General features: G+C 38.2%; 1 protein-coding gene across 1 annotated transcript; it reads right to left on the bottom strand.

Annotated features, from left to right (window-relative positions):
• Positions 1-1,368: 1,368 nt before the first annotated feature.
• zgc:172076 lies at positions 1,369-12,917 on the bottom strand. Its single transcript, XM_017438766.3, has 9 exons — positions 12,767-12,917; positions 12,484-12,530; positions 11,779-11,977; positions 10,728-10,885; positions 10,221-10,353; positions 8,367-8,520; positions 7,407-7,530; positions 4,413-4,602; positions 1,369-1,690 (listed from the first exon to the last, which is right to left on the bottom strand). Exons 1-9 carry the CDS (start codon positions 12,780-12,782, stop codon positions 1,530-1,532), a joined length of 1,182 nt encoding a protein of 393 aa, XP_017294255.1. The 5' UTR covers positions 12,783-12,917; the 3' UTR covers positions 1,369-1,529.
• Between the last annotated feature and the right edge of the window lie 350 nt (positions 12,918-13,267).

The following is a 13,267-nucleotide window of genomic DNA, read 5'->3' as shown; positions in this document are numbered from 1 at the left end:
ACAACTAAGAACATAATGATGGAGCCGGCACAGTCCTATATAAATAAACTGAATTGAAATGAATTGAATTCATGTGACAGTTGAACAAATATGCATTTTGTGATAGTTGGAAGAATAATCCATTTTTGATGATATCAAAAATATAAATCCACACAGTCTGTTCTCCTATATCATGTTACAGTTCACATAGGAATGTGAAGCAGCTGAGATGAGAGCAGTCCTGCAAGTCTAAGGCCATGGATCTCAACCAGAAAGGGGCGGACTGGTCCTCCTAGATCAGGAATGAGTCTTTTCCTCAGGTGGAGGAGTTCAAGTATTTGGAAGTCTTGTAAACAAGTGATGATGAGATGGAGTGGGAGATGGATCGAGGGATCAGGTCCTCATTCACAGTAATGAGGGCATTGCTTGGGTCGGTAGAGAAAAAGTTTAATCAAAAGGTATATTTCTCAATTTACTTGTCCATCAACATGCCAACCCTCACCTGAGGTCATGAAATGTGGTTTTTGACCAATGGAATTTACCAACATATTTGTGTGTGCTTTTTACATTCCACCAAATGGGAATGCCACCAGGGAAACTAATCAAATTTCAGATTGTGCTCCTAGAGAGTATGAATGGTTGTTTGTCTCATTTGTCTCTATGTGGCCCTGCGATGGACTTGTGCCCTGTCCAGAGTGTCCCCCGCCTTTCACACAGTGACTGCTGGAGATAGGCACCGGCTCCTCACGAACCGGAATGGAAAAGAAAATGGATGAATGGATGGTAATATTAAGGAGGCTTATACAACCAGAGCATAACCTCCTCTTAGCAATTCGGACCATAATGTGATCAATCTGTTACCCACGTATATGTTCACTGTGGATAACAAAACTCTCTTACCAGCTTCAGCAGCATCTTCACAAGGACTTTTGCTTTTGTTTTGGGGCTGATATACACATTCCACACCAAACCACTTTCATCTCAAGGACACAGAACTTTCTTATCTTATCCCTGAGCAAAATGCTGGCAGGATCATACTTGTGTATGATTGTTTGAGTAGATGAATGTGGCACCTTTAGGCATTTGGAAATTGTACCCAAGGAAGAACACGAGTTGTGGAGGTCAACAATTCTCTTCCTGATATCTTGGCTGATTTTCTTTGATTTCCCCACAATGTCACACAAAGAAGCAGTGTGTTTGAGGCGTGCCACAGGTGTGACTTCAGTTAATTCAAATGTTTGTCAACTAAGTTTTCAAAAGCTTCCAAAGCCATGACATCATCATCTAGTAATAAAAAAATACTCATTATTCAGGCATTTTGCAGATTGAGATATTTTGAGGAATCCTAACTGACCTAAAAGAATAAAGTTTTAGTCTGATTTCACAAAGGACAGTGAGGAAAAAAAGGTTTTAATTTATATGATAAATGTAAACATCTGGTTTCACCTTTTAAGAGAAATGAAGTATAGTTTCAGTGAGATGTAGGAGGACCAACTTATTTATCCGCATTTGTATTATCCAGCAGAGTTTCTCATAACTGTTATCCACATTTATTTCTGTGTTGGAACAAGCTCATCAATGTCTTGGTCAATTTCCAGCTTCTTCTCCATGGCAATGAGCAGTTTGACTCCATCCACCACTAGCTGGGTCAGTTCCACTTCACTCAGGCCAAAAGTGGCAACATTACTGACTCGATGCAGTGTCAAGATTTCTGGAAAGAAAAAACACAAAAAGAACAAATGAAAATTTGTTTTATTTTCTTCTGGGTTTTGAGAAGAATTGAAGCAAAAAAGTTTCTTTGGAAAGTTTTATGTTAATCCTTACAGAAAAATCACATCAACTTGTTAAATATTTAGTACTTAAAAAGCCTTTTGAAAAACAGATAAGCATCCTCAAGTGGAGGATTGTGCATCCTGACCACTTGAAATGATTTTTGAGGTGGTGCACTGTGAAATAATAATTAATAGTTAGTACCTTATCAGCCATCACATCAGCCATTGAGCATGGAGTATAGAGGAAGAGGCAAAAGTCTTCTTCTAGGCTAAGCTAATGGCTACTCAAACAATGACCATTTTTTCTTCCAGGCTTGCATACAATTGTCTCTCAAAAACAACATACAGATGTGAAAGAACACTACAATAACTTATATTAAACTTCTATACTTTTACTTGACTGAGTTTGTTTAGTTTGTCACAGTTTTCTCAACGAAAGAATATCCATGTTATTATGGGTGCTGATCAAAGATCCTGTATGTTGGTGTCCTGACATGTATCTTTCTGCCAACCTGATGTCATGGCTAATAAGGTACTATCTATTGATAACTGTTTGACAGAACATTACTTTACAGATGACAAGATGACCCATTTAAGTGGTCAGGACAGAAGTGTGCTAGATACCTGATTGTAACTATGGCACCATGCACAGTCCTCCACTGGAGGTCACCTATTTATTTTACAACAGTCTCTGTTTACAAGAACTGCCAACAGCCTCTTTGGGAAGGGTCAGGGTCAAAAATCTCAGTCCATCTCAATACCCTACACTCAGCCAGTAAGTGTACGTTTAAAATCTTCACACTGATATAATAGAGAGCATTCTTCCCTAATGTTGGAGGTTTAAAACACCTCTCCTGCTCATCCTGTCAGTCTACAACAGAAGATACAGTTAGTGTCATGCTTTTTAGCATTTTTGAGTTTGTTCTTAGTTTTGTTTTGGGTTCTTGTTTTTCCTGCTTTCTTGGGTTTTGTTTTTTCCTTTTGAGTTTTATTTTATACTTTTGTTTTTTGTTCTCATGTTCTGTCTGTCTCTGCCTCTTGGTTCTGTCCTCATTGTCTTTGTTTGTCATTATCCTCTCTTTGCCCTCAGTCTACTCCTGGTTTCTGCCACACCCATCTCCACCTGTCTGTAATCGTAATCACTCACCTGTGCCCACTTCCCATGATTTCCCTGTGCTTTAAAGTCTGGTAATCTTCTCCACTTCCCTGCCGGTTCATTGTTGATGTTGCTCGTATTATTGCCTTGCCTTGTCTCGTCTCGTTTCGTCTCGCCATTTGGATTTGGATTTGGATTTCTTCAGTTTGGATTTCTGTTCTAGTTAGTTTTGCTGCCAAGTCAGCCCTTTTTGTTTGTAGTTTTGTTATTTTTATAAATCAGTTTTCTTTTCAAAGATGAGTCTGCGTATTGGGTTCGCCTCGCTGTCACCACGTTATGACAGTTAGGGAAACATACTAATTCTTATTGTCAGATAAGAGTACAAATTTCCGTAAAACACTGTGAGTTAAGCTCCCATGGATGAGTGAGGAACCTTGATGATGGAAAATTCCTGTGTTCTTCAGTGCTCAAAGTTCAGTTCAACTGAATATGACAGTTTGTTGCTTTGCTGTAACTCAGACTTGCACAAGAAGGTTGATAGTTGTTGCAATTGTAGGAGATAAGATGAGAACTCAGACAGTTCTGTTGCATTCTTGGCTGATGATTAGGTTGTGAGATGTGCCGAGGAGGGAAAGACATCTCCCGCCTCCAGCTGGTTAACAGAAAGTCCCATGATCTTTCTTTTTGTAGGAGCCCAAAACAAAGAGCACAGCACAACTGTGTCTTTGTGCTGGTGTGATAGCTGATGTTGCTTTATGAGTATCTTGCAAAAAAAGAGTGAAGATAGATGCTGTCTCATAAACTTATCCAGCCTAAGGGTTAGTTTTTGTTAAATAGACAATGAGAGGCTGACACACATACCGTTCTTTATCCAAATAGTGTCTGGGGTGGTAGAGAAAGTTAATGAAAAATAAAACTTAAAGCTAATTTATTATTTCTTCAAATCTCTGCTATTATCGTTAGCACAGACATTACAGGCAAAGCATCATTTACAAGTGGTGATCATGTCTGAAAAGTAAAAAAACATTTAAAAAAATTATCCACATGAAAATGTATCTATAAAAACAATGGAAATTATTTATTTTTCTTTCAGCACATCAAAATTGCCTTAGTGGTTTCACAGGAGTGAATACTTTTAACTTAGAGTCTTCATGAGTGGGGACTGAGTGTTTCTAAAACAAAGATAAAGCATTTCTAAGCAGTGCTCTGGTTGCTAAAGTTATGAGGCCACTTGGGTGTGCATTCCTTTGTCAAACACAACCCAAATATGCTTAGCTTTTGGCCACAGTACAGAGAAGGGTTAGGGTAGATAATGATAATGCAAATGTTTTTTTTTCTCTTGATGACCAGATGAACACTGGTCTAGAAAAGTCTGTTTCCATTACGCTACAATGGTTTCAATATTAAAAACGTCAGCACCTCCAGCATGCCACCTGCCATACAGAAGCATCAGAAAGCAAACCAGAAGTTATAGTGTAGGTAAGTCCCTCTTAGTCAACGTGGAGAACATGCTGGCCTTTTGTTCCACAGTCCAATATGAGATGTGAGTTGAGGAACTTCCCTACCTGTTTTGTCCATGCAAATCCCCAGTCTCCTCAGGATATCCTGGAGCCGTCTGTGATGGGGAAGGTGTTGCAGTTTGAGGTAGATGCTGATCCTCAGACCTGTTCCTACATCAGCCGGAGAACTTGTCACCCATCCCAGTTGTTTTTTCCAGATGAACTGGTGCCTAAGCTCTCTGTAGGACTCCTTAAGCTGGATTCACACAGAAACAGCAAGCAATGAGTCAGAAACTTGAATCTCCTGCAGAGCAAAGGTTAAAACAAATTTTACTACTGAATATTTGTTAGTTACCTCTTTAAACACTTCAGATCAATGTTTCCACATTACTGCTGACAGAAACTCTTTGCCATACATCCTTTTCAATGACAATTAAAATACTGTCTTTATTTCTTATTTGCTTAAAAAATAAATGCATATAAATAATATAAATATAAAAAAATGTATGTTAAGTGATCCATGCATTTGTCACATCGAGGCTGGACTATTGTAATTCTTTTTTATCTGGATGTCCAAAAAATATTTAAAAAGTCTTCAATTGATCCAAAATGCTGTTGCTTGAGTTCTGATGAGAGTTAGAAGGAGATATCATATTTTTATCTTTTACTAATTGGCTTTTTGTAATGTATGTGCATGTTTTTGTACAGTGCCCTGAGACTTTTGTTCATTTCAATTCAATTAAGTTTATTTATACAGCGCAAAGTCACAACAAAAATCGTCTCACAAAGCGCTCACCAACCAAGCTCCATGTTACATTAATTATCTTATTTTTCTTTTCCTGTGGGAAGCGGTGCAGAATCACCGCACTTTTTTTGTTTTGTTTTGAAATTACAGCCAACAGCGACACAGTGTGCCATTGTTCTAACTTCATACCAGATAAAAACCAGCTGGGCTGATGTTAGCCTTCCGAACAGCGTCATCAACCCAGCATGCATTGCACAGGTGAAAAAATGGCCACCTCCATAGGTGAAGAATATAGCAAAAGATATAAAAATTTTTAAGTAATTATGAGCAATTTTTCAGGTAATGGGAAAATACAACATATTTAGGCCATCATATTCAGATAATCATGAATCCCTTTAAAAAACATAAAAACTGACTGTAGGATTAAAGCTGCAGATCTGACACACATTTATATCATTATTAATTCAAACTCTAAGGGTTCTGACTTTAACACAGGGGCACTTAGCCGTTCCAAACTGACATTTGTCAAGTAGGAGAGCAGCAATCAGTGGTCTGAAACTGGACTGGTAGCAGGTCGAAACACCAGCAATATAGACACAGGTTCTATACTGCAGCCGACAACAGAACATTTGTTGCAGACATTGTTCAGCAGATAAACGTGATGGTCTTCTTGTAATGAAGTGGGTGGAGCTCCACTTGGGTTGCTAGGGGAGGGGCTGGGCTGGCTTGGGGTTGCTAGGTAACGGGGATTGTGACAATCTGTCATGAGGAGGGGAGACAGAGACGAACCCAGAGCGAAGAATCATCTTTTAAAAGGAAACTAATTTATTCTATAACAAACAAAAAGGGCTGACGTGGCAGCAAAGGTACAAAAACAAAATTCCAAATGAAGGGGCAGGGCATGGCAGGACGAAACAAATGCAGAACAGAACAACAATGATCCAGCGGGGTGGTGGAGAAAATGACCAGGTTATATGCACAGGGGATAATTATGGGAAGTGGGCACAGGTGAGTGATTACAATGACAGGTGGAGATGGGAGTGGCAGATAATCAGGGCAAAAGAGTGACTGGGGAGGAGTGAATAGTGACAGCAAACATGAACAGGAAAAACTAAACTGAAACAAGACAATAATCAAAACAACAAACTGAAAATACCCAAAACTATGACACAATCCTATAGTTTTTAAAGCAGGTTGTTTTGCAGACACTAGAAAACATTTACTTATTGTCAAAAAGAAAAAGGCTGGGTGTTTGTTTTTTGTGCTTGGACTGTTTCCAGAAGCAGTAGATACTCAAATGGAAGAACAAAAACATGCAGAAAGTGAATTTTGCATGATAGGCCCCCTTTAAGTGAACCTAAGCTTAAGCTTTTTAATTGTAGGTAGGTAGGTACATTTATTTATATAGCACTTTTCAGCACGAGGCGACTCAAAGTGCTTGCAGATGTGCTTGTAATATAAGACTGGTGCCTGTTTTGCTTGTGAAGTGTAATACAGTAGATTGTTGTATGTTTATAGATCAACTAACAGATTGGAAATATCTCCATCATAATTTGGCAAACTAGGGGCCCACAGGACAGCATCAGTAGGGCCCCCACAGAGCTAGAAATGACACTGGAGATCCTGAGGAAAGGATTTGAAATTTTAGGTTCAGATAGACTTTGGGGTATTTGATTCTGGTGACTGGTCTTTAAAAAGCTCCTTTTTAAAATGTCATGAACCAGTTTATGCCATTTCACCAAGAATAAACAAATTTCCCTATACAGACAAGCTCTTTTAATATGAATATCCTGTTTGAGTTCTAAAGAGGCCTCAAATATAATATCTCAGCAGTGTGGTGTTGATTGGCCAATTGCTGGTGAAATCATTGAGATTGATATTTCAGTAGTTGACAGTCTTCACTGGACAAAATTAAATAATATTTTCATTCAGACAAGTTGTTAAATTGAAATGTTTAGATTCAAGTGTGAGTTGCTTCATACAGGAATAGCAGGTCTTCCAGCCTAATGGAGAGTGTCTGTAAACTAGACAACATACAGACTGCTGGGTTGAATTGTTCAGATGTCATTGTTTGGTACTAGTTAAGATACATAAACCTTGACATCTGAAATGTTAGAACCTCTAAGAAATACTATTTTATTTTTATAACCCAGGGAATGATTTAGTCATTATTAATGGTTAAATGCAAAAGGTGTAGACAATTATGGATTAAATAAAGTGGCAGATAAATGCAAATTTGAACATTTAAAAAATATTAGCTTGTGTTATAATTTTAACTAGTAACATGTAGTAATAAGATCGGAGCCATTACTGACCTTCTGCAGGTTGATGCAGATAGATTTAAAAGCTCCAGCCACGTTGGCATTATGACACACTGACACTAGCTTGAGGTGGTCTTCCATGTTGATCCAGACCACCAAGCTGCCATCCTTACTCACCCTGCAAAAAGACTTTGAACCTTAAATATTTGTCAGAACTCCTAATAAATAGATGCTTGATATGGTTGACTTTCATTTCTCTATTTCCCCAATGACTGAAAGTAACAGACGACATGTTTAGCATGACCAAAAAGGTGTGTCTTCAACACTTCATTCAATCACTGCTTTTCAAGAATCTAATCATTGCATTTATTTGATGGTAAACTTGAGTTTTATTCTGAAAGATACTTCAACTGAGTGATTTTTCTATTTATGCATCTCAAAAGCAGTTTGTCTTTCTCTGTCTTTGCTTTGGACAATTTGACAATCAAACAGATGAAGGTGGAATTAAAATCATTGAAGGGATAACTTGTTCCACCACTTGGACTCAAATCCCAATTCAGCCTTTCCCTTTACTTTTTCAGCCTTACCCATTGCTTTTACCCATTAATGCTATCTGGGGGTGAGGGTTTGATCTTTTTTGTAAAGTGAAGGGGAAGGATCCTTAGCCTTTCTCAGGAGCACAGTTTGAAACAAAGAGGTATAAAATATAGTCTAGTTTAGTGTATACCTATGTATTGTTCTATGGAGAGTCTGTTGAAGGTTTGAGAACTACATTTACACCACCAAATACGGGCATTTTGTTGCTGCATGTGCTCAGTTAAAATTAGTGACAACTGGTGTATTGATTTTATGAGGGGGCATCCCATATCATAGTGAAATAATTACTCTTTATGACTTCAAGTTAAAGGCCAATGAACAAGGGCAGGGGCAGACATTTGAGTAGAGGTAGGAGCAATGCTAGGATATAAGTTTCTGTCCTGATCTTTCTTTATCCATAACAGAAAACAGACTAACCAGACTGCCCTAGCATCTGGCCAGTCCCGGGCTACGCCAATGCGAAGATGCAAGGAAGGCGGGGGGTTCATATTTAGTTCCATCTGTTGCTGTTGGCTGAGCTCCTCCAATAGGAGGAGATCTCCTGGCAGGTCTTCTTCCAGCCTCTGCAGAGCTGAGACATACAGGAGACACGGTCAACTGGTTTGTTTGTGGGTGAGTTTATTATTAGGCGCCTGCCATAGGAATGCATAGGAGCACTGGAGTGCATGGGGAGACCTATAACCTATTATTATCCACCTCTAATGGGCTCGACACATGGGGAGCAACGTAGCTCCCTCTCAATTCGTTTACTATGGACCTTGTGCGATGAGGTGACAATCGCTTGCCCTCCTCCAGATGACCAACCGGCAAAATTCGTGCATGTGAAATTTCGAGCTTGTACACTTAGACGTGCACGCATGGGCAGAAGTTAGAAAATGTTCAACTTTTGTTGCTGCATGGCATTAAAACCAATTAGCGAGGGTTTCATTGACTGACCAATGAGGGGAGAGTATGCTGTTTGCTGCGGTCTGCAACCACTTTCATGGGAAGGAAAGCATCATTTTAGCTGTTTGACTTTTCTATTTTATATGACATTTCACACAGTTATTATCGAGATACACACAATGACACTGACTGCTTTGAAAATGTCAAAATCCCTCCAATTTCATAACCAATCGAATTTCTTGGAGACAAGTTGCGAGAGCACAATTTGCAACACTGCTGTCGCTGTAGCATCCTGTGTGTTGGGTTTCACCCCAGTGGCCATGAGGGCCATTAGTCGCTGTCGTTTGTCACTCTCCGTGTGTCAAGCCCATAAAGGTGTCTCTAGATTTTTATAGTTTTATAAAGTGGTGGTCTTTTGTGTGATAGTAGCTGTCAGTGATATGCTAGACATAGTGTGACTGCTAACACGTTTAAAATGTTCCTATAAACTGTTGAGAATAATGCCTGTTAGCAAAATATCTTGAAAACCTCTATAGATTGTAATGAAGATCTCAGAAAGTAATCAATGGATTCACATCTAAAAATCATTAACTTTTGGACTCATTCTGATTCAAGATGCCTGCCACAGCTACTTTAGAAAGCACAACATTGGTTATTAGTCATTTTTTGAGTTACTGAGCTAAAACTTGGAGTGACAGAAGCTGTGAGTGATCCCTAAGACATACTGTGACTGGTAAAAGATCTTTCAGTTTCTTGTTTAAAAAATTGCTTTAAACTACAGGTGAAAATGTCTGTTAGTAAAATATCTCATTAACCACAGAATGTATCTTAGTGAACTCTCAGAAAGTAATTAGTGGATGCATGTCTACAACTGATTAACTATTAGAGTCATTCTGATACAAGATGGCTACCACAGCTGACTTAAAAACACTAAAATCTGCTGTGATGGTTGCAGCTTTCCCTCAGACATACTGTGATAGTTAAGAGACTCTTCTTTTTTTTCTTTAAAAACGTTCCTAAAAACTATTGTAGAGAAAGTATCCCATGAACCACTAAACAGTTTTTAGGCAAACTCCCAGAAAGTAATCCTTAAATGTATGTGTACACCTGTTTAGCTTATGGAATAATTATGATTTAAGATAAGGAAACAAAATCAGGTACCAAGTGGCAGCCCCTTTAAAGTTTCTCCAGTAACTAGTCGTCCCTGCTGCTCACTAAAGGTTGCTCTGACAGTTTTGTGAAAACAAGCAAACAAACAAAAACACAAACAAACAATAGGACTCTCCTAAAGGGGATCCGCAAGATTTAAATGCCCAGTAGAGGCAGTGTTGGTTTTGAGTCTGTCTACAATGACTGAAATGGTGGTAAAATATAGACATGCAGTACCTCTCCTGGCCAACAAGAGGAGCTGTCTGCGCTCTCCTCGGCTGCAGTGTGTTGGAAAGCAGAAATCCTCAATGCCTCGAAGCACACTGACCTCACAACGTACAGCATATGACCTGTCCAAGTCATCACCTCCCTAACACAAACACAGAAATCACATATCTCAAGTTGTTCAAACTTTACAATTAAAGTATAATTAAAAGATTTAGGGGTTTTATGTAAGAGATCTTTGTAAATGTGCAGATAGAGTACAAATACTTTTAGAATAAGTTAATCATGTACGAATGTTTTACATGTTTGTGTGTGTTTAGCATAACCAACTGTAAGCTGTATATTTTGTGGCTGCACATGAATTTCAGGATTAGGACAAAGTGTATTTTTTATGGTCATGGTAAAATGAAAAACAAATGGATTCATTTGTCTAACACTGTCCAGACATTTTCAGCATTTTGTCATTTTGTGATTTTCTCAACTTTGATAGCAGTCAGCAGATCTACTCTAGTGTTTTACCTTTAAGTTGTCATAGTTGAAGTCACTTTTAGGAGTCTCTTTGGTAATCTTGTGGCCATGATACGCTTCAATGACTCGGTCGAAAAAGTCACAGAACAGGATGTAGGACTGTGAATCACCAGCAACACAGCCAATAGACACAGCACCTGAGGAGTTACCTTCTCACACAGAAAAATTGTGAAAAAGAAATCAGAACAGCAACTAAGTTTTAAAATAAAGTGAGAAACAAGCTGGTCAGGCAAGATTACACACAAATACATGCTCTCAAACACTTACAGATAGGCTTTTGATTAGCGACAAATACAAGTGGAATAAATTATATCATAGCTTTGTATCTGTAATATAATATGTTGTATATGTCATTTGTGCTGCAGTTTTACAAAAAGGCTCTTTTTATGCCACTGTGATGTGCAATATAGTGTCTAAGGCACTTATTTTATGTTACAAAAATCATGGTAACTATGCTAATGCAAGTCTCAAAGCTAACAGCTAGCATGAGGCTAGTTAAGGTAATAAGGCTAAGTTAGTTAATTATTGAGCTTCAGTTGGGTTGTGCGGGCAAATGTGCATTTTATTGCTGTATTTGATATTATTATGATTACTTTCCTGTGAGGGCATTCATGTGATAATGGTGTGTTTACTAGAATGCCATGAGTGTTAACCATAGTTCATGTATTTGGAATGTGTTGTATATGTCATGTGTGTTGCAGTTTTACAAAAAATAACTGAGAAGATTCAGTAAAGCAACCTCAGTTAAAATTACTGGGTCTCTTATTTTGTTCACTATCTGTCAACCAAGACAGAATCACTAGCCTTTTGCTACTTTTAGTTTTTAGCTAGTATTTTGCTACTTTTAGCTTTTATTAGTTTCTATTGTATGCTCGTGTTGCTTAACAGTCTGACTGAAATAAATATAAACCCAGAAAAAGGAGGTTCCATATATCAAAGTAATGTATAGTACATAATCCTTAATAAAGTAGCAGGGATTTAAAAAGAAAAAAAATATGGATTGTTTCCTGTTTTCAACCAGACACCATCATTGTGGTATCACCTGGTTCCTCAATGCCAGGCCGAATGACATCATCAAAGATGACTCCACTGTGGGTACAGCGGTTGAACTGACGGCTGTACATGGCTGGAGTAAGGATTTGTCCCATCCAGGTAGAGTTTCTGCGCAGATCAGGAAACTCCTCCTCAGGGGAGCCTCTCCTTAAATGGAACTGGGACATGGGGTCGGAGGGAACCAAACTCTGAACACACAGGAAGGGGAAAGAGCTTAGTGACAATTTTCACTGATGAAGGAATGATTAAATTTGAAAAGTAACCTAAAGTCAGAATGTCAGAATGTTCCATAAATACTGAATTGAAATGGTTTTCTATTAAAATCAAAGTCGTTTGAAACGCCAATGTATATTTTTTGTTGCGTTTGGAGTGGTGGATGGATGGATGGACGGATGGATGGACGGATGGATGGACGGATAGATGGATGAACGGATAGATGGATGGATGGATGGATGGATTTGTTTGTTAGCATCAGAGAAATATTGCTTATTGAAATACTTTGAGACAGACATGTCTGTATTGTGTGAACCCACACAAAAACCTGACATTCACTGTCTGACAAAGGCTGTAAGAAAGTTACAAAATCTTCACTCTTTGAAATTATGTTACAGTGACTTGTATTTTTTCATCTTGGCAAAGATGTAGTCATAAGAAATGAAAAATGTAAGAAGTTGGATTATAATAATTACTGTACCTCCAAGATTGGTCTGTACCTGGTCTCTATAGGAAATGCAATGGTGGCTAGAAAAAAAAAAAGCAACAAAAAGCAAAATCAAACTGGAAAAAATATGCTTTATAGTATTGTTTTAAAAGAATGAGACATCTGGAAATGTGGACTGAAAGGTTTGTTTTACTCATTGTCTACTAGTTTTATGTAAGAATTCCCACATATTCAGTAATTAGTAATGTTGCTAATTAATTAAAAAAACAAAACAAAAAAGCCCAAAGACATTCAATAGAATTTACAGGACACTCACGTTTGACTTTCCACATGTCTCCGGTGTGACGGCTGCCTGTACAACAAAAGGTTTAAGAATAGCTTTGTTGGTCCTTAGCAGTTGATCCTGCAGCCTGCAGGGATCCAGTTACAGCCTAGATTTCATCCTTTTTATAACCACACAGAACATAGTTCCAATGTTGGGTTTGTACTGCTGCAACTCTCTGTGAGAGGGAGAGTTCATAACATCCATCAGGCCAACGTGAATGACATCATACTTCTGATTTAAACAAACCTTTAACCTTGTTGGTTTAATATTACACAGTTCCTGTAGTACACTTGACTGTTAACATTTAGCTAATCCTCTTCATCTTTATTTGATCTGGTAAAACAGTTCAAATAAAGATGGATTACTGATAAAAAATTAATAGTGATCTTCACTGAAGACGGAAATTCAATAACCATTGTTATCTGTACAATAAAACTTTGTTATTATCACCTGCTGTAACAAAAGGTAGGCAATCATGTAGTTGCCTGTCTC

Source organism: Kryptolebias marmoratus, linkage group LG6 (assembly GCF_001649575.2).
Source record: "Kryptolebias marmoratus isolate JLee-2015 linkage group LG6, ASM164957v2, whole genome shotgun sequence".
Classification (NCBI taxonomy): domain Eukaryota; kingdom Metazoa; phylum Chordata; class Actinopteri; order Cyprinodontiformes; family Rivulidae; genus Kryptolebias; species Kryptolebias marmoratus.
The sequence above is the reverse complement of the archived record's forward strand: the minus strand, read 5'-3'. Positions and strand labels throughout refer to the sequence as shown.